Source organism: Neophocaena asiaeorientalis, unplaced genomic scaffold (assembly GCF_003031525.2).
Source record: "Neophocaena asiaeorientalis asiaeorientalis breed wild unplaced genomic scaffold, Neophocaena_asiaeorientalis_V1.1 scaffold91, whole genome shotgun sequence".
NCBI classification, from domain to species: Eukaryota; Metazoa; Chordata; class Mammalia; order Artiodactyla; family Phocoenidae; genus Neophocaena; species Neophocaena asiaeorientalis.
In genome coordinates this window covers 7,679,716-7,701,062 of record NW_020173198.1, presented here as the reverse complement: position 1 = coordinate 7,701,062, position 21,347 = coordinate 7,679,716, and the positions used below count along the sequence as shown (strand labels likewise).

Sequence of the window (21,347 nt, the reverse complement as noted above, 5' to 3'; positions counted from 1 at the left end):
ACTTCCCTGGTGGTCCAGTGGTTAAGACTCTGCGCTTCCACTGCAGGGGGCGTGGGTTCGATCCCTGGTCGGGGAACCAAGATCCCTCATGCTGTGTGGTGCAGCCATGAAAAAATCAAAACTAAAACAAAAAATATGATGCTGTGTTTAACGTGCAGAATCATTGTAATTCTTTCTTCATAGACATGCCAGTGACAACAACGCCTGTGTGAAGACAAAACACAATGAGACGATGGCCATTTTCTTCACCAGCGGAACAAGCGGATCTCCTAAAATGACCGGACACACCCACAGCAGCTTTGGTTTAGGATTATCTATAAATGGAAGGTACTCTCACAGAACTGTAGCTTGAAGTGTCAGTGCTACAAAGGTAATGATTCCTTTGTTGGATTCCTTTGTTGGAATAATAAACTAATTATTTTAAATTAGTTTTCATATATATATATATATGAAGTCTGTTCTTTGTTTACCCAGGTTCTGGCTGGATTTGACCCCTTCGGATGTCATGTGGAATACCTCAGACATAGGCTGGGCAAAATCTGCATGGAGTAGTGTTTATTCTCCATGGATCCAGGGAGCATGTGTATTTGCACATTATTTGCCACGGTTTGAGCCAACTTCCGTCTTGCAAGTAAGGCAGAGCAAAAGAGGTCAACATTTAGAAATGCATTAGCACTGTCACTGACAGGCCTGGTGAATAAAGTAACTTGCGGAAATCAGAGTAGACAACATGATTTAAAGTATTTCACGTCTGTAAAATCAATAAGCCTGAAAGGATATACAAAGCAAAGGTGTGAGCGAGTTTATGTTAGAATAAACAATGTTTTAAGTTGTGCTGTATCTACCACAGACATTTAGGCACTTACTAAAAATTGTGGTAAGACCACTTCTTCTAAATTGCAGGCACTTTGCAAGTTTCCTATCACAGCCTTCTGTTCAGCACCAACTGCAGATAGAATACTTGTGCAGAATGATAAGACCAGGTAAGAAAGGTTGGTGAATGGGCACTTAGTGGGAGGAGGGGAGAGGAGGAAGAAGAAATATCATAAAATATTTTTTAAATATTATAAAATATTTTTATTTTATAAAATAAAAGATCTCTCTGCCTAGAAACATAGCTCCAGGCCAGTAGGTATGGGGTTTAGCAATCTCTTCTCCCCTTGCTTCTTGCTTACATTCTGTAAATGGTAATTACTATATCCAGGGCGGTTTCCCTCAAGCAAGGAGAGGAAAGGGAGGGTTCAGCCCAGTGGTTATGGATAAGAAGGTGTTTATCCTTTGTATGATGACTGCTACTTGAGCTGAGAAAATATATGTCACCCCTATTTAAAACCCTATCCCAGCAAACAGGAAAGAAGATGAATGTCCTTTATTACTGATTCCATTTGAAAGTGTGGATTGATCACTACTTTTTTTTTTTTTTTGCGGTACGCGGGCCTCTCACTGTTGTGGCTTCTCCCATTGCAGAGCACAGGCTCCGGACGCACAGGCTCAGCGAGCCCGCTCCGCGGCACGTGGGATCTTCGCGGACCGGGGCATGAACCCGTGTCCCCTGCATCGGCAGGTGGACTCTCAACCACTGCGCCACCAGGGAAGCCCTTGATCACTACTTTTAAATTGACTTTATTTGATTTTTGAACAGGAAACAATTCAAATGACATAAAATTCAATAGGTATATAAGAATATATTAGTGAAAGTCTTCCTCCATACCTTGTCCTTAGTCTCAGTTCTCCCTCTCCCTGAGATCTATGCATGCACAAGCCAATATGCATATGTTCTCCCCCTCTCTTTTATAATGGGAACATGATATGCACACAGTTCTGACCTTCCTTTCTTCACCTGCAATACATCCTGGAACTGTGCTGTCCAATTTGGTAACCACTAGCCACATGTAGGTATTTAAATTTTAACTAAATTAAAAATTCAGTTCCAGACTATAGCTAATAATACTGTACAGTAAGTCCCCCACATACACGAATGAATTCTGTTCTGAGAGCACGTTCGTAAGTCCAATTTGTTTCTAAGTCCAATGAAGTTAGCCTAGGTACCCAACTAACACAATTGGCTATATAGCACTGTACTGTAATATGTTTATAATACTTTTCACACAAATAAAATATAAAAAACAAACATAAAAAATAAAGAAAACATTTTTAATCTTACAGTACAGTACCTTGAAAAGTACAATAGTACCAGCTACATCACCACTGCTTTTACGCTTGCTTCCAGACACCCTGGGCTTGAAATAAAGATAGTGTACTACTGTCCTCTATACAGTACTGTACAGTAAAGTACACAAAAGCACAAACACTTGTAGAGGATGAGCGCACGTGACAATGTATGCCAGACACATGAGCTAACTTATGTGATTGGACATGCAAACACACGTTCACATCTTTGAAAGTTTGCAGTTTGAAGGTTCATATGCAGGGGACTTACTGTGTTGCATATTTGAAGTCGCTAAGGGAGTAAATATTAAAAGTTCTCATCACAAGAAAAAATAGTCTTGTAAATACGTAGGGTAAGAGATGTTAACTAGACTTGTGCTGATCAGTTCACTATATACAAACATCAAATCATTAACGCTGTAAAACTAATACAACATTATAAGTCAATTATACCTCAATGAAAAAAACTCAGGGCCTCAGTTGCACTAGTCATGCTTCAAGTGCTCAACAGCCACACAGGGCTAGAGGATACAATAGTGGACAGCTCAGCATAGAAATTTCTATCGTAACAAAAAGTGCTATTGAACAGTACAATCCAGGAGCTTCTTCTTTTTTCTTAACAACTGTAGAGTGTTCTATTGTATAAATACTCCACAATTTAACCAGACAATTGGTAAACCTTTCATCACTGATTTAACATATTATGTGGTACCTTCCCTAGGATTGCATGGCTTTTCTCTGCAACAAATCACGGCCCCGCCCCAAACAAAAGGGAGAAAAAGAAAAAAAATAAAAACTGGTGTTTCGAGAGTCAATTTATGGTAGAATGGTTTATTTTGTATTGGAGAAGGGAGTTGGGGGATAAACGAAAACACTTTGTATGAAATTTCACTAGAAATAACCCTAATTTCCATTTTTTCTCCATTTTCCTCCTAAATTTAACTCGTTATCTGTCTTCTGAGAAACTATAAGTTCAAAAGCTTAAAGCACTGTGTAAGTGCTGGGGAGTCAGTCAACTCTGAAGTGACTGAACAATGGAGAAACAGGACAGGTCTGGATATCCACGAAGGATATGGACAGACTGAAACGGTATACAGACTTCACTGAAAAGACAGGGCTGGACTCAATTCAGTCAGATGAATAAAAACCAAAGTGTTTATTATATCTTTGTGGTTGAGGGATAGGGAGGGAGTGGCGTGATTAGAAGAACAGTTAAAAAAAAAAAACAAACTTGAGGGAAGATAGTTGCAAAAAAGCTCTGTAACAGATACAGTTTAAATAGCCATTCACTGAGGAAAGCCACTATATAATTGATCAGGACCAGGGCACTAAAAATTTTTTTAATTAAAAAATACCAGATCTACAAAAAGATCTCCCCTTATGTAATGAGGAAATTTCTTAGGGCTACTTTAAAAATAGAAAATGCTGAGCTCCTTGTTACTTGAAATATTAAGTTTGCTGGAAAACTCCTTGATAAGCACACTCTAAAAAGGTTTATCTAAAGAGCTCGTAGAAATAAGAAGAAATTCTAGAGGAAATGAATGACATAATAACAAAAGTGGTTATTATGTAGGAAAGGGAGGGGTAAAATGGAGCAGATAAGGGAAAGGCTGAAAGAAATTTTTCAGTGTGTCTTTTTATAATGCTTCAATTTATGAACCATGAGAAAGTAGTACCTGGTCAAAAATTAGAATACCAAAAATAAAATAAAAACAAAAATTGACGTATTAAATAGAAACAGCATAACAAGTATCATGCGAATATGAGTACAAATGTTTTCATAAATATGGATATCTTAGCAATTATAAATTTACTTAGTGTTGTAACTTTATTATATTTGTTTAGTGTCTATCTCTATACTTCATGAGAGCATAGAATTTGTTTTATTTTGAGCCTGATTCACAGTAAGTTCTGAATAAATATTTGTTGAATGAATGCATGGTGGATGGATGAATAAATTGAAGTTATTTGCCATGTTACTTTACTCTTTCTTCTTCTTAACTAGGTACTAATCTGTGGAAATTTTAAGGGAATGAAAATTAAGCCTGGCTCAATGGGAAGCCTTCTCCTGCTTTTGATGTTAAGGTTTGTACATCCCTTCCCAGGAAAATATTTAACAACCCAATCTGTTTACCACCTACCCCGCTTCTACTCCCTTACATTCCTAGTTTTGGTGATGATTATGTTACTTCTATGACATCTTAACTTCCATATAAAGATGGAAATGGGTTAGAAATGTTAGTTTGTCTCTTTTTTCTCTCAAAAGCAGTTCTTATGCCAAATAGTTCTAAGCATTTTATAAATATTAATTTCCAGAAGGAACCTATGAGAGACATGGCAATATTAGAACCGTTTTACAGATGATGCCCGGAGATGTTAAAAGACTCACCCAAGGTCACATAGCTAGTAGCTGCTAGTGCTGAGATTCAATCCCAAGGAATCTGGTTCCAGTATCCATACTCTTAACTGTGACACCACACTGCCCCTCTGGTTAGGGAGCTCCAGACCTCCTAAAAGGGTCAAGTAGGCCAAAAGAGGCTACAGTTTACAATGGTTGCAGCGTTCTCTCTCTCTTCCTAAGCCTGCCTGGCCAGTTCCTGGCTGTCATGTAACCACTGCCATTTTCATCACTTGATCCCTAGGGGGCATCTTATTATCCCATCAGCACATTTTGTACAGGGTTAGACTTGTTCTCAGATCAACCCAGCCAAAGCTAAGTATAGCGAAAGGAACTTACACTAATACCTAGAAGAAAACAATAGCAACAAAAACACAAAATGGATGAGTTTACAGAGACCTCAGAATCAATCTTAACTGAGGGTTAGTCGTAGATGAGACCAATGTTTCCCAAGTTTATCTGATCATAAAGAATCACATGGGTACTTGTCAAAAATACAAATTCTCAGGCTCCTTCTCTAGAGAGCCTGATTCAATAAATTTAGGGTGGGATGCTGAAATCTGTGTTTTAATAACACCTCAGGTAATTCTTATAATCAGGTAAGTTTGAGAAAGTTTAGATGAGATTGGTTGCTGATGTCACTATTTATGGAATAAACCAGATGCTGGTTCCTTTCCCTCACTTTCACTTTGCTATGGAACCTTGTCTAAAGGTAGGATTGCCTGATGGTTTTGGTCTGGCTCTGCTATTCACTAGCTGAGTATCTTTGGTTAAGCTGTTAAAGTCTGTTTCCTTATTTGTAAAACAGGGACCAGGTGAACAACTTGTCCCAGTTTGCCTGGGACTTATTTAGTTTTAGCCCTGAAAGTAGTACATCCTGAGGATACACCCCCTGCCTTAGTCACAGGCAAATCAAGATGGTTGGTAACCCTAATAATAACAGAACTGATTTCATAGGTTTCTAGTGAGGATTAATGAGGTAGTATTTCTAAAGAGCATAGCAAAGTGCTTGGCACATAATAAAGGTCCAAAAGATAGGCACTGTTATTATTCACCTCTCCCTGGAATTCCTTTCCTTTGAAAAACTTTTCTAAGAAGAGATGGTAGAGCAGCATTGGTTACATTCTGTAAAAAGACATAACAATAGTTCATTGGTTAATAGGCTGCCTTAGGTCAGAGAAAGAAATACTGATAATTAAGCATTATCATATATGCATTACAAGTAATCAAAAATTGGCATTTCACATAGATGTTTTCTCTTGATGACAATTCCCAACATGCACGGCTATCAGTCTCACAGGCATAGCTATACGCACAGCCATCCCAACTGCAGTGTACCACCAGTTCCCCACTCATTTAAGCCCAGTGATTCATTGGAGTAACTATCTTTGAATGCAAAAATCGTGTGGCCAAGAGGATTGGCCCCATGAGCCATGCATGGCCCCATGCATCCCCCATGAGCATCTCCACTTTCACTTATTTATCCAAATTTCTTTTTATTGTGGTAAAAGACAGATAACTTAAAGTTTACCATTTTTACCATTTATAAGTACACAATTCAGTGGTATTAAATAATACCACATTAAATAATGTTGTGCAGGTATCACCACTATCCATCTCCATAATTCTTTTCATATTGTAAAACTGAAACTCTACATCCATTGAACAATTGACTCCTTAATTCCTCTTCCCACCTGTCCCTCACAATCACCATTCTACTTTCTGCCTCTATGATTTTGACTACTCTTTAAGTACTATGTATAAGTGGAGTCATACAGTATTTCTTTTTGTAAGTGGCTTATTACATTTAGCATAATGTCCACAAAGTTCATCAATGTTGTAGCATGTGTCAGAATTTCCTTTCTTTTAAGGCTGAATATTCCATTGCATATATATATATATATATATCACATTTTGCTTGTTCATTCATCTGTTGATGAGTGCTTGGGTTGCTTCCATATTTTAGCTATTGTGAATAATGCTGTGATGAACATGGGTATACAAATATCTCTTTGAAACACTGCTTTTGATTCTTTTGAGTATATACCCAGAAGTAGAGTTGCTGGATTATATGGTAATTTTATTTTATTTTTAATTTTTATTGGAGTACAGTTGATTTACGATGTTGTGTTAGTTTCAGGTGTACAGCAAAGTGAATCATTTATACATATAGTAATTTTAAGTTTCTGAGAAACTGCCATACTGTTTTCCACATTTTACATTCCCACCAATAGTGCACAAGGGTTCTAATTCCTCCACATCTTTGCCAACACTTGTTATTTTGGTTTTTTGATAGTAGCCATACTAATAGGTGTGAGATGGCATCTCATTGTAGTTTTGCTTTGCATTTCCCTCATGCAGCCACCTTCGTTTTTAACGCTTTCCCATGGGCTTTTATTATTGGGCCCCTCCCTACCTAGCTAAGAGCAGCTTTAGTGACATTCTGACATTCGGGGATGTACTCTAACCAGCTGGATATCAGATTTTTGCAACTTCAAAGATCAAAGCTCATAATTTTCATGTTTAAACATTCTAGGACCCCCTTGAACAATGAGGAATTAGATTCTCCCCAGAGATAGAATATTTTATCTATTTTCCCATCTATTAAATAGTAGTCTGTGTTAAGTAATTAGAACTCTTAACATATCTCTTCTTGATACCTGAAACCAAATAATTCTTTAGATGACTGGGTGGGAATTTATACTTTTTATTTGCAAGAATTTAAAAATAAGTTCTTAACATTTAGAATGCCTTTCAAGTTTCTCGTTAGGGACATAAGCGCTTTTCCTTCTGGAAAGGGCCAGATAAATATCATACCCTTATTTTCCAACAAGCTACATCTCAGGTTTGAAGGGTGTGTATAAAAGCAGAGTAGAGTTTTCATATTTAGAAACAGCTAAAAGTAAGAGCAAAATCTGGTATATGAGATGAGCAATCAATCTGAGAAATGCTTATTTGGATTTTTAGAAAATGGATTGAACTCCCTGGAGAGATTCCACAGAGAAGTATAAGGATGAAAAGTATAGGATCTAGAGTGTGATTGCTGAGATTTGAATTCCAGCTCAATCATGCACTGTGGCACTACGTAAACTCTCTGCACCGCAGTTTCCTCATATACAAAATGAGCATAATAATACTCCGAACCAGATATGGCTGTTGTAAGGACAAAAGAAGAGAGTACATATAAAGTAGTTAGAGCATGAGCATTTATTATTTAGGATGCTAGCTACTATTAGGTACCAGAGAACACGAGAGGATAAGAGAGCAAGGCTTCGGATTACCCACCACTGTCTCAGCCAAAGAACATTCCCCTTTTCCTACTTACTCATATTGGGCTTCTGAAGTAAGATTTTCTTTGTTTCACAAAGTCTGAAAACCAGTAATGAAATATTTATTTGAAAGGAAAAGACAATTAAGATATATTGCTAAATGATAAAAGCAGGTTGCAAAACACTAATATTATAAAGTGATCCTATTTTTTTCTATGTCTATATCATCTCAAAGGATATTACCAAAATGTGATTATTGCTGGATGATAGAATTAAAGAAAAATTTTATTTTTCTTTCACATTTTGCTAACCTGCATTTTACAATATATTTTGCAGTAAGAATTTAAATAAATACATTTCTCTTAGGAATTTAAAGTATACTTAAAAATTTTCTGAAGTCTGCATTCTTAAATGGCAAAAACCAAAACAAAACAAAACGTGCAAAGCAAAGATTTCAGATGTGGCATTAAATAAAAATTCCCTTAAATAAATTATTCTGTTTCATTCTAGATTTTAGATGTAAATGGCCCACCTAGACAAGGAGATATTGGCATTTGAGTTCTACCTAACCGACCATTTCCCCTTTTTACATACTATGTGGTAAGAGACTTATTAAATAACATCTCATTTTCTATTTATTTCTCAAAAGTGCTTGGTAATGATCTCTATTTGCCACAAAATACACCTAGGATAGGTATTCGGCCTTTTCTTGAGAGATTCGTTGTCCTGAACAGTAATCCCTCAGACAGGGAACTGAAGAAATACTCAAATGCTTATTAGAGAAGGGCACGCTGGTCCCCCCAGGCTAAATCACTGCTCCAAGCCCGTGGAGGTAAGAGGAACGGGGCCCTAGAAGTAAGATAGCCCTCTTAATATCATTAATCCTCTCTGCTGTAAATCAGCACCCAATAATTTTCCTGAAATCTGATTAGTGGTTTCCCTTCATGTAAGGAGTGAGAGAGACAGAATGGTGCAGTGAGCTTAAGTAATTTTCTTTCTCCCAAGCTCCTTACTGTTTGCAAACATACTTTCATCTCTAATTACAGTATACAAATTAGAGAAGTTTACATCAGTATAATCAAAGGCCCAGGTTCTAATTGTCAGTGGATTTTACATAATGTAAAAATACTTCCTTTTTCTTCCTGCTAAACTTACAGAATCAATTCTCTACTTTTGTGTAAAACGAAACCAAATACAAAACAAACACACAAAAAAACCCTCTCTGTTGACTCATTTGGTACTTTCTTTTAACTCTGAGTATTGACTTCTCTTTTTTCCTACAAGTGTTTGGATATTAACCAATTAGCAAAAGACTTATTTAGCCTTCTCCTCTGAGCACCTGCAATATTTATTTTGTGACCAATCTAAGAAAATTCTCAGGATGGCAGCATGCCTAGTCTCTGTAATTACAGTTTACCTCTCTGATTATTGGGCTGGCTCAATGCTAGACTTTCATCCCTATTTCCCATGCTTGCTCCTCTTCATTCTAAGGATTCTCAAAAACACCAAAGTTTTCTTTCTCCTTAAATATTTAAAAATCCAACTGAACAGAAGAGTCACATTCAAAATAATATTAATTATTAGTTTTATAGGATAATCCTACAGAAACAGCTTCAACTCTATAAGGCAATTTCTATATCACTGGGGACGGGGCTATATGGATGAGGATGGACATTTCTGGTTTGTTGCAAGAGTGGATGATATCATATTATCCTCTGGGTAATTTTCATCTGTGGATATGTTTGTGTTAACAGACTGTAGGTATTCTGGAGTTAACCTTTTGCTCACCTTTACAAATTCCTGCCATATGTTTTGTTTCCCAGTTACTGAATTGGACCGTTTGAGATAGAAAGTGCCCTGAGTCGTCAGCGGCCCAGACCCCATCAGAGGAGAGGTAAGAGAACTGATTTGTCTTTATCTTATAGTTTGTTGGCAGTCTAACATACTTCTAAACAGTAGTTCATTGAAACAGAATTATCCAAATGATTCATTCACTATGTTACTAAATATGCAAGTCAGATAGAAATGTGCTAATCAGAGAGAACTGCTACAGAATGAGATGGAAAATATATACCATAAAGAATTTGAATCCTTTCCATGGAGTGCTGGGGCAAAGACGGTGTGAATGCCAGCAACCCAGGCTCATACCAGGATAGGGTGCCAGAAGTCAGCTAGAAGGCTCAAGTTTTTACCCAGAAGGTCTGGAAACCAACATGGACTTTGGTGTAGCTGAGGAGGATAGGCTGGCATCAGATATCAGGAGTGGGAACAAGGTCTGAGACAGGAACTAAGTAACCAGAAGTAGTCTGGCTCGGTCAGTAAGTAGAGGGTTCAGGAAATAAACTATGAATAAGACGGAGTCCTCAAAGCTCACTTCTGTTGGGGCTGATCACGTGGTAGTTTGGGTTTAAAGGTTCCATGCCACTCTTCAGGCCCCCTTTGCCAGGCAGGGCCTCCAATATTCCAGGTAATGAGAGTAGGGAACAGATTCAATGATTACTGAAGTTTGTCCCTTTTCTCTGAACTCCATCAGTAGGGTTTCATGAGTCTATATATATATATATGAATCACTTTGCTGTACACCTGAAACTAACACAACATTGTAAATCAACTACACTTCAATAAAAAATTTTTTAAAAAGAAAGAGAGAAGGATTCAAAGCTGTAATGTATAGCATGGCTCCATTTTTAAGTATAAATGTATTGGGAAAAAACAGGAATAATTTATACCACTTTGCTGGTTTTCTCTGGAGAACAGAATCAAAAATGATTTTTAATTTCTTAAAATGAAAGCTTGGGGCTTCCCTGGTGGCGCAGTGGTTGAGAGTCTGCCTGCCAATGCAGGGCACACGTGTTCGTGCCCCAGTCCGGGAGGGCCCCACATACCGCGGAGCGGCTGGGCCCGTGAGCCATGGCTGCTGGGCCTGTGCGTCCGGAGCCTGTGCTCCGCAGCGGGAGAGGCCTGTGTACTGCAAAAAAAAAAAAAAGACTGGATGCTTGGGCTTCCCTGGTGGCGCAGTGGTTGAGAATCCACCTGCCAAGTAAATAAAAAAAAAAAAAAAAAAAAAAAAAAAAAAATGAAAGCTTGTGAGGATTAAATAAGTTAACATAGGTATAGGCCTTATAACAACATCTGGAACATATTAAGTCATTTAAAATATTAGTATTAGTTTCAGTAGTAGAAGTACAAGATTTTTTTAACCAAAATCCATAAGTGGGCTTCAAAGTTTTTCTGAAATTCTGTGCAAATGAAATTACTACAACTAATACCTAATATTTTTAATGACTTAGTGTGTTCCAGGTATTGTTATAAGCCCTATACATATGTTAACTTATTTAATCCTCACAAATTCCTTTTACAGAGAAGGAAACTGAGGCAGAGAGAGGTGTCCTAACTTGCCTGAGATTACACACAAAGTGTGACTTGAACCCAGGTTGTCTGACTTCAGAGTTCATGCTCTTAACCATGTTAGATTGTTCCTTAATAATTTATCATTTTCTATAATGGTTTATAGAGACTTTTATAAAGATAAATTAGACTTTACCCAAGGTGTACAAGTCATCAATATGCAAACCAGTATTTAGACACTAGTTCTTAAAATAATTTGCCTTTGAACAGTTCACTTATAGCAAGGATAATTTTTTTATTCATAAAAATGTTGATAAGAAATAGAGCAGGCATAAACACAAATAAATTCTATGAAATGTCAAAAAATGGATAGGATAAAATTATATACATGCATACACACACAACTGCTCCATGGCACATGTAATTTAGAAATTTTCAAGGTGTTTTGGTAAAGACAGATATAAATAATTGCTCATAAAATGTTGTAAAACTGCACACTGGTAAGCAATGACCAAAATGTGAAAATTTTATAACTGCAAGTCTTCACTTCTCACTAACTAGTTGTCCTGAGTGACTTAGTCTTTCAAATAATCCATTTTTGATCAACTATTTACTTCCAGACCAAGGTAGATAGGTAATGTTGCCAACTTATCTTCAAGCTATATACGTGAATCTGTGAATTCAAAAAGGTTTAAGCCTCTTAAGTGCTGAATATTTAATCATAAAATTTACAGGTGACTCTCCTGAACCATGCCCACAAAGCAGCACCATTCCATGGCAAACCCTAGGCTGATATTCTGGATTTGGTGGTGCATACTAATTGACTCACCTAGAGTTCTGCCTCTAGGGAAGGCAGTAAATCGCAGTGCTGGCAGTGCCCCAGGAGAGAACATTTAGAATTCCAATACACTCTTGAAGGGGACTACACATGAGGAACGGCCTCTGTCTTCTCCAGTAAAGGTCCAAAATTTCTGGGCAGGATTTTCTAAAACATTTCAAGGAAGGGTGAACTTTGGGGAACAGGATTTGTGAGCATGAAGTGATGAATTCTTCCCTGTCTTCTGCCAATTATAGAGCAAGGACCATCACCACTTTTACCCTTATTACTGAAGGCCAGGTAAATGGGTCAGAGCAATAGCCAAGCGACTGCTGGAATCTTCATAGCCTTGCATCAACAGAAATGTCTATGGAATGAAGAGTGGACGGTCTCACTCAGTGAACTATTCCCTTCAATAAGGATATGGCAAACCCATGAGAATACTGTTTATTAGGGCCACACTGAGGGTGGTGACCTATGAGCTAGACTATATCAGGCTGGGTTGTTATATAAAAGACTGTGCTTAGTACATGACCAAGTTTCCAAAAGAAAACTTTTTTGAAGGAGATAAAAGATGAAGCAAGAAGTCAAGAGCAGAGATGATCAGAAACAGGTCAGAAAGTAGAGTTTAAGATGTGGTTAGATGAGAAGGTTCACGTACAGATCATAATCAAAGCAGGGGTTCCAGAAGCTCTCGTATTAGATACAAAATCTAGGTGTGGGAGTCAACTGGCTGGCTTAAGAGCATAGAGCTGGGATCAGACCCTAATAAACCTTTTGGCCCACTGCATCAGGTATTTAGATTAGATTCCCAAGTTAAGAGAAAGAAAAGACACACTAAAACATAAGAATATACAACTCATCTTCCTGGTGTTCAAATATTTATTTTAGGTAGTAAAGGCTTTTATTGTTCTGAACCCTGATTAGAAGTCAAACGATCAAGAACAACTGAAGAAGGAGATTCAGGAGCATGTAAAAAGAGCTACAGCACCTTACAAATATCCCAGGAAGGTAGGTATTCTGATTATGAACAATATTTGCTTAGTATTCTGGAAATTTTCAGCTGTTTATTTTTTCCATTTTAATGAACATTCTCCTCAAACATGCTAAACCAAATATTCCAAACTAAACTAATGACATGGATACGAATCAGAATCTTTGAGATTAAAATGAAACCCTTAAACTAATTTGTTGGGTCATTTGGCTTACCTGACTTATAGTAAATACAGTAAGTCCCCTATATTCGAACAACTTCTGTTTGGAGAGCATGTTCATTAAGTCTAGTTTTTTCGTTAAGTCTAACAAAGTTAGCCTAGGTACCCAACTAACACAATCGGCTATATAGTACTCTACTGTAATAGGTTTATAATACTTTTCACACAAATAATACATAAAAAACAAATACAAAAAATAAAGAAAACCTTTTTAATCTTAAGTACAGTACCTTGAAAAGTACAGTACTACAGTACAACAGCTGGCATACCAGGGCTGGCATCGAGTGAACAGGCAAGAAGAGTTACTGACTGGAGGAGGGAGAGGAGGTGGGAGGTGGTAGAGTTGAAGGATTGTCAGCAATAGGAGGCAGAGGGCAAGCTGCAATGTCACTCACGCCTGATGCTGATGGCACAGGTTCGGGTTCCTTGCTGGAACCAGATGCATGTTCGCATCTTTGAAAGTTCACAAATTGAAGGTTCGTGTGTAGGGGACTTACTGTACTAAATATCAAGAAAAATATCAACTATACCCCTCTCCCTTTTTTGGTTGTTACCAAAAACCCACCCCAATGGGTGTCCTGATTCTTTCACCTAGAGTTCATAATAGAACTTTTATATAATTGACTTTGTCTAAAGATGAAAACTTCTGGGCTAATTTTCTTCCTTTGATATCCACAGGTAGAATTTATTCAAGAGCTGCCAAAGACTATTAGTGGGAAGATAAGGAATGAACTGAGGAAGAAAGAATGGGAAACAATTTAAATTCATTACTTATCATGTTATCTACAAAATAATGCTCTGTAAAACCACAAGATTATGAAAAGGTGATTTAAAAATGTGACAGTATGCTTATAAACTAACTGATTTAAAATATCTTGTGGTTATAACATCATAGGCTGAATTCTGAAATAAAATATTCAGTAAATTCCTCTGCATTAGTGTCAATGTTCTTATAATTTGGTAATATAAATAGAATACCATCAGCTGCCAAGGAATTTTTAAACATATAGTATAGAAGCGTTTCTGAACTAAATCTCTGACCTGTTGGATTTCAAATCTTAGTTGAATAATTCTTCTGATATGTTGACATACAAATCAGAACCAATTTTCAAGGGTTGAAATAAAACTAAATAAGTTATAAAAGTTTTTAGAAAAACTTAAAATATTAGATTATCATAATTCTCAAAGTACAAAAGCATCTACCTGAAAACAGTCTAGTGATTTTTATTGGTCACATTTTTATTCAAACAATTAAAAATAGTTTAAAATTTGTTTCAAGGTCTAACTGCAAAAGAAGGGTATCATATGTTGTACACCTGAAACCAATATAATATTGCATGGCAATTATAATTCAATAAAAAGAAACAAGGATATCATATACTAGTATTGCTGCTTATTACATTTAATCTAATAAATACAGTTTACCAAGTATTTCATTTGTGGCTCTTCAAAAAAGTATGATAAATTTGGCATGGGTTAATATGTGAAATATAGATAAAATAGTATAAGACATTATCAGAATACTCATCATGTGTGGGAATTCAAGGGGCAATCAGGATTCATACATGAACAGAAGACAAATTAGATAAATGGTGAATGAAATTAGAAGCCTGTGAAAATCTTTTTTCTATTTTCAGTGTGTGTATGTGTGAGAATGTGTTGAATAGCCCCAGTGTAGCTTACAGAGCTCAGATACACTATGTCCTCACAACTTGTAGCCCTATACAAATTTTTTTCTCTTTACTGTAGTAAAAGTCACATTGAGGTAAAAACATAGTTTACATGTAAAAGAAGTCAATTCCTCATTGAAGGTCTGAGTCTCAATGAATTTTTAGTAGAAAAATCTACATTTCTGTCACAAATATGGCTTGTTTCTGGAGAGTTAAAAGTGTGTCCCCCTGGGGAATGAGACAGAACTATGCTGTTGGCTGTCTCCTTTTGAAGTGTTTGTTCCCATTTGAAATAACCACAACATTTTCTCTTTTCTTGGTACTTCCCAATAGGACAACAATAGAAGACTTTTCCATGGTTCGGTCCATTATTAGAAGCAACAAGTCTCTTAGATCTTCGGCCACACTTGCATAAAGGAGGTGTTATTTTCCCACCCTTCCAAGGATCTTGTACATTAACTGTAGAAGTTAAGATAGAAGGGAGAACCTTCCTGGAAGAACTTCCCCCTGGGGAGCCATTAGATGATGTAGGCTTTTCTTCATGAATAGTGAAGGTCTGTTTTTTTGCTGGTGGGAAAGGTAGGGGACTGGATGGATTCCTCTTAGCACCACCTAAATGAAGAGGAAGTTTCCCCAAAACTAAAGGATGAGACATATTGGCATTAACACTGTTGAAGCTACTTGATTTACATTCAGGTAACTTAAAGTCAAAAGCATCTGAACCTGGATCTTTGGCTTCTTTTATATTATAAATAGTAGTATGTGGACTCTTATATACAATAGACTTAGAGGTATCAGATTTTTGAGGAGTTTCTTCTGTGCCTCCAAAGTTTTCTTGACTTAACATTTCAGATTTTTCTAAAACCATTAATCTTTCTCCAGAATTAAATGAAGTGTCTAAGTTTGAGTCACTAACAGGAGGCATACAATATATATTCTGCTCAGGTTGAGATGATGGCAGTAAAGCTACATCCTCCCAATCAGCCAACATAGGTAAACTGTCAAGAGCAGAACTCATTTCCGTATCAGAAACATTATTAACAGATGAAATGGTAGTTGAAACAAGTATCAATTCTGAACCAACTGTTGAAGACTCAGAATTGGTATTAAATGCAAGATGTTGGTTTATTTGCTTCTGCATAGGTGTATTCAAACTGGAAGACTGTAACTGCCCCAGAGAGGTCCAGGACTTAGTATTAAAAAGAGATAAACAGCTTTTGACATTCTGACAGCCTGCTTTTACATTGCCCTTTAGTTGTAAATGATCTTGCTGTACCTTTATAGGAAAATTCACATCAACTGACTTCATTTGCACTTTCTCGTAGGATTTTATTGTATTTTTAGGTTCCCTACCACATATGCTGGGATCATGAATGCTACTGTTGCAGGCTGATATTTCTTCAACTTGATCCATATTCAAATTTCTGGTGAAAATGTTAGGATTCCTCTTAGTGGGAACCTATGATTTCACAGACAAATCCAACAGCTTTAGACATTCTGCATTCATAATTTCTTTAGTACACATTGTATGACAAAAAAGAAAAATGTCACCATTGATTGATTTATAAATGATAGCATACATGACATCTACATTTCAACTTGCCCATGATTACTTCTGGAGTTTGAAATAACAGAATAAAGAGGTAAGACACTACTAACCTTGTTCAAGGACCTTGTAATTTTCATTAAGCAACCATCCCTGATCATTTTCCAAGCAAGAAGGGCAGTATTCCTAGAATCATCCAACCCTGAGGAAAGAGATATCAAACACTGAATTTAGTGGTACCAGTGTAAAGAAATACAGCAAAAAATACCACCACTTAAGCAGAAATTGGAACATACTGTTGGTTTTCTGATCATCTACTAATTTCATTGGTAAGGCTACTGGTAGCCTTACCAAGGAAAGATTTCCCACACTTACAGAGGAGGAGGTGAAATTTTGTTAGACAGTTCGAAATTATATGACCGAGTCCTGCATATGCTGTCCTGGGAGTACATGGACAGAGGTTGCCCATAGGAGACCTACAAGCAGATGCCAGGCCCAGCCCCTTTTGTCCCAGGAAGCGCGCGGATAGCCCTCACCCCTAGGAAATCCACAAGAACCCACCAAACCTGCCCCTGCTGTCCCGGGAATGCATGGAGACCACCTGCCCATACAAGATCCGAGAGCAGGCACCAAGCCCTGCCCCCACTGTCTCGGGAGTGTGTGAAGAGCAGTCACCCATAGGAGACCCACGAGCAGGTATTCACCACTGGTACTGGCCTGTAATTTTCTTTTTTTGTGGTATCTTTGTCTGGTTTTGGTATCAGGGTGATGGTGGCCTCATAGAATGAGTTTGGGAGTTTTCCTTCCTCTGCAATTTTTTGGAACAGTTTCAGAAGGATAGGTGTTAGCTCTTCTCTAAATGGTTTTTTTTTTGTTGTTTTTTTTTTTGCGGTACGCGGGCCCCTCACTGCTGTGGCCTCTCCTGTTGCAGAGCACAGGCTCCGGACGTGCAGGCTCAGCGACCATGGCTCACGGACCCAGCCGCTCCGCGGCAGGGGGGATCCTCCCGGACCGGGACATGAACTTGTGTCCCCTGCATCGCCAGACGTACTCTCAACCTCTGCGCCACCAGGGAAGCCCTTCTCTAAATGTTTGATAGAATTTACCTGTGAAGCCATCTAGTCCTGAACTTTTGTTTGTTGGGAGTTTTTTAATCACCGTTTCAATTTCATTACTTGTGATTGGTCTGTTCATATCTTCTATTTCTTCCTGGTTCAGTCTTGGGAAGTTGTACCTTCCTAAGAATTTGGCCATTTCTTACAGGTTGTCCGTTTTATCAGCATACAGTTGCTAGTCTCTTATGATCCTTTGTATTTCTGTGGTGTCAGCTGTTAAGTTCTCCTTTTTCATTTCTAATTTTATTGATTTGAGTCCTCTCCCTTCTTTTCTTGATGAATCTGGCTAAATGTTTATCAATTTTGTCTATCTTCTCAGAGAACTAGCTTTTAGTTTCACTGATCTTTGCTATTGTTTTCTTCGTCTCTATTTCACTTATTTCTGCTCTGATCTTTACGATTTCTTTCCTTCTACTAAGTTTAAGTTTTGTTTGTTCTTCTTTCTCTAGTTGCTTTAGGTTCCTGAGGTAAGATTGTATTGCTATAAACTTCCCTCTTAGAACTGCTTTTGCTGCATTCTGTAGGTTTTGGATCATTGTGCTTTTGTTTTCATTTGTCTCTAGTATCATTCTTTAACACCATACACAAAAATAAACTCAAAATAGATTAAAGACCTAAATGTGAGACTGGACACTATCAAACTGTTAGAGGAAAACATAGGCAGAACGCTCTTTGACATAAATCGCAGCAATATCTTTTCTGATCTGTCTCCCAGAATGATGGAAATAAAAACAAAAATAAACAAATGGGACTTAATTAAACTCAAAAGCTTTTTCACAGCAAAGGAAACCATAAACAAAACGAAAAGACAACCCACAGATTAGGAGAAAATATTTGCCAACAATGTGACTGAGAAGGGATTAGTCTCCAAAATTTACAAACAGCTCACGTGGCTTAATATCAGCAAAACAAACAACCCAATCAAAAAAGGGGCAGAAGACCTAAACAGACATTTCCCCAAAGAAAACATACAGATGGCTAAAAGGCACATGAAAAGATGTTCAACATCATTAATTATTAGAGAAATGCAAGTCAAAACTACGATGAGGGCTTCCCTGGTGGTGCAGTGGTTGCGAGTCTGCCTGCCAATGCGGGGGACAAGGGTTCGTGCCCTGGTCCGGGAAGATCCCGCATGCCACGCAGCGGCTGGGCCCGTGAGCCATGGCCACTGGGCCTGCGCGTCCCGAGCCTATGCTCTGCGATGGGAGAGGCCGCAACAGTGAGAGGCCTGCGTACCGCAAAAAAAAAAAAAACTACGATGAGATATCACCTCACACCAGTTAGAATGGCTATCATCAAAAAATCCACAAACAATAAATGCTGGAGAGGGTGTGGAGAGAAGGGAAACCTCCTACACTGTTGGTGGGAATGTAAATTGGTGCAGCCACTGTGGAAAACAGTATGGAGGTTCCTTAAAAACCTAAAAATAGAGCCACCATATGATCGTGAAATCCCACTCCTGGCAGGTATCTGGAGAAAAACATGGTCTGAAAGGTTACATGCACCCCAATGTTCAGCGTTGTTTCCAAAACATGGAAGCAGCCTAAATGTCCATCAACAGAAGAATGGATAAAGAAGATGTGGTACATATATACAATGGAATATTACTCTGCCATTAAAAAGAATGAAATAACGCCATTTGCAGCAACATAGATGGACCTAGAGATGGTCATACTGAGTGAAGTAAGTCAGAGAAAGATGAATATCAAATATCACTTATATGCGGAATCTAAAAAAAAATGATACAAATGAAGTCATTTACAAAACAGAAACAGACTCACAGACTTAGAGAACAAACTTATGATTGGCAGGGGTGAGTGGGGAGAGGGATAGTAAGGGAGTTTGGAATTGACATGTACACACTGCTACATTTAAAAAGGATAACCAACAAGGACCTACTGCATAGCACAGGGAACTCTGCTCAATATTATGTAACAACCTAAATGGGAAAAGGATATGAAAGAGAATAGACACATGTATATGTATAACTGAATCACTTTGCTGTACACCTGAAACTAACACAACATTGTTAATCAACTATACTCCAATATAAAATAAAAAGTTAAAAAAAAACCCTATAGGATCATCTCAATAGATGCAGAAAAAGCTTTTGACAAAATTTAACACCCATTTATAATAAAAGCTCTCCAGAAAGTGGGAATAGAGGGAACTTACCTCAACATAATAAAGGCCATATATGACAAACTCACAGCTAACATCATTCTCAATGGTGAAAAGCTGAAAGCATCCCCTCTAAGATCAGGAACAAGGCAAGGCTCTCGCCACTTCTATTCAACACAGTTTTGGAAGTCCTAGCCATGGCAATCAGAGAAGAAAAAGAAATAAAAGGAATCCAAATTGGAAAAGAAGAAGTAAAACTGACACTGTTTGCAGATGATGTGATACTATGCGTAGAAAATTCTAAAGTTGCTACCAGAAAACTACTAGAGCTCATCGATGAATTTGGTAAAGATACAGGATACAAAATTAAAGAACAGAAATCTCTTGCATTCCTATACACTAACAACGAAAGATCAGAAAGAGAAATTAAGGAAACAATCCCATTTACCATTGCATCAAAAAGAATAAAATACCTAGGAATAAAGCTACCCAAGGAGACAAAAGACCTGTACTCAGGAAACTATAAGATACTGATGAAGGAAATCAAAGACGACACAAACAGATGGAAAGATATACTGTGTTCTTGGATTGGAAGAATCAATATTGTCAAAATGACTATATTACCCAAAGCAAGCTACAGTTTCAATGCAATCCCTACCAAATTATCAATGGCATTTTTCACAGAATTAGAACAAAAATTTTAATTTGTATGGAAACGCAAAAGACCCTGAATAGCCAAAGCAATCTTGAGAAAGAAAAAGGGAGCTGGAGGAATCAAGCTCCCTGACTTCAGACTATACTACAAAGCTACAGTAATCAAAACAGTATTACACTGGCACGAAAGCAGATATATAGATCAACGGAACAGGATAGAAAGCCCAGAAATAAATTCACGCATCTGTGGTCAATTAATCTATGACAAAGGAGGCAAGAATATACAATGGAGAAAAGACAGTCTCTTCAATAAGTGCTGCTGGGAAAACTGGACAGCTACATGTAAAAGAATGAAATTAGGACATTCTGTAACACCGTATACAAAAATAAACTCAAAATGGATCAAAGACCTAAATGCAAGGCTGGATACTATAAAACAGAGGAAAACCTAGGCAGAACACTCTTTGACATAAATTGCAGCAATATTTTTTTTGATCTGCCTCCTAGAGTAATGAAAATAAAAATAAACAATTGGGACCTAATTAAACTCAAAAGCTTTTGCACAGCAAAGGAAACCATAAACAAAACAAAAAGACAACCCACAGAATTGGAGAAAATATTTGCAAACAAAGCGACCTACAAGGGATTAATCTCTAAAACACACAAACAGCTCAAGCAGCTCTATGTCAAAAAAACCCCAAACAACCCAAATGAAAAACAGGCAGAAGACCAAAATAGACATTTCTCCAAAGAAGACATACAAATGGCCAAAAAGCACATGAAAAAATGTTCAACATCACTAATTATCAGAGAAATGCAAGTCAAAACTACAGTGAGGTATCATCTCACACCGGTAAGAATGGCCATCATCAAACAGTCTACAAACAATAAATGCTGGAGAAGGTGTGGAGAAGAGGGAACCCTCCTACACTGTTGGTGGGAATGTAAATTGGTACAACCACTATGGAGAACAGTATGGAGGTTCCTTAAAAAACTAAAAATAGAACTACCATATGATCCAGCAAT

At 37.5% G+C, this 21,347-nt stretch overlaps 2 protein-coding genes across 3 annotated transcripts in view; one reads left to right on the top strand and one right to left on the bottom strand.

The window, feature by feature from the left end:
* ACSM3 (acyl-CoA synthetase medium chain family member 3) overlaps positions 1 to 14,148 on the top strand; it is a 28,734-nt gene extending 14,586 nt beyond the window's left edge. The window contains 13 exon segments of the mRNA XM_024744617.1: positions 184 to 327; positions 475 to 631; positions 904 to 983; positions 3,132 to 3,258; positions 4,175 to 4,220; positions 4,223 to 4,254; positions 8,347 to 8,436; positions 9,429 to 9,483; positions 9,486 to 9,555; positions 9,660 to 9,695; positions 9,697 to 9,730; positions 12,893 to 13,012; positions 13,894 to 14,148. Coding sequence (XP_024600385.1) covers positions 184 to 327; positions 475 to 631; positions 904 to 983; positions 3,132 to 3,258; positions 4,175 to 4,220; positions 4,223 to 4,254; positions 8,347 to 8,436; positions 9,429 to 9,483; positions 9,486 to 9,555; positions 9,660 to 9,695; positions 9,697 to 9,730; positions 12,893 to 13,012; positions 13,894 to 13,977 — 1,075 coding nt within the window. The 3' untranslated portion in view covers positions 13,978 to 14,148.
* The window catches only part of ERI2 (ERI1 exoribonuclease family member 2), an 18,059-nt gene continuing 10,406 nt past the window's right edge, over positions 13,695 to 21,347 (bottom strand). For both annotated transcript variants that reach the window (XM_024744613.1, XM_024744614.1), the window contains exons 8-9: positions 16,545 to 16,633; positions 13,695 to 16,344 (exon numbers count right to left, since the gene is read on the bottom strand). In XM_024744613.1, coding sequence (XP_024600381.1) covers positions 15,010 to 16,344; positions 16,545 to 16,633 — 1,424 coding nt within the window. In that variant the 3' untranslated portion in view covers positions 13,695 to 15,009. The remainder of the gene's footprint in view (positions 16,345 to 16,544; positions 16,634 to 21,347) is intronic.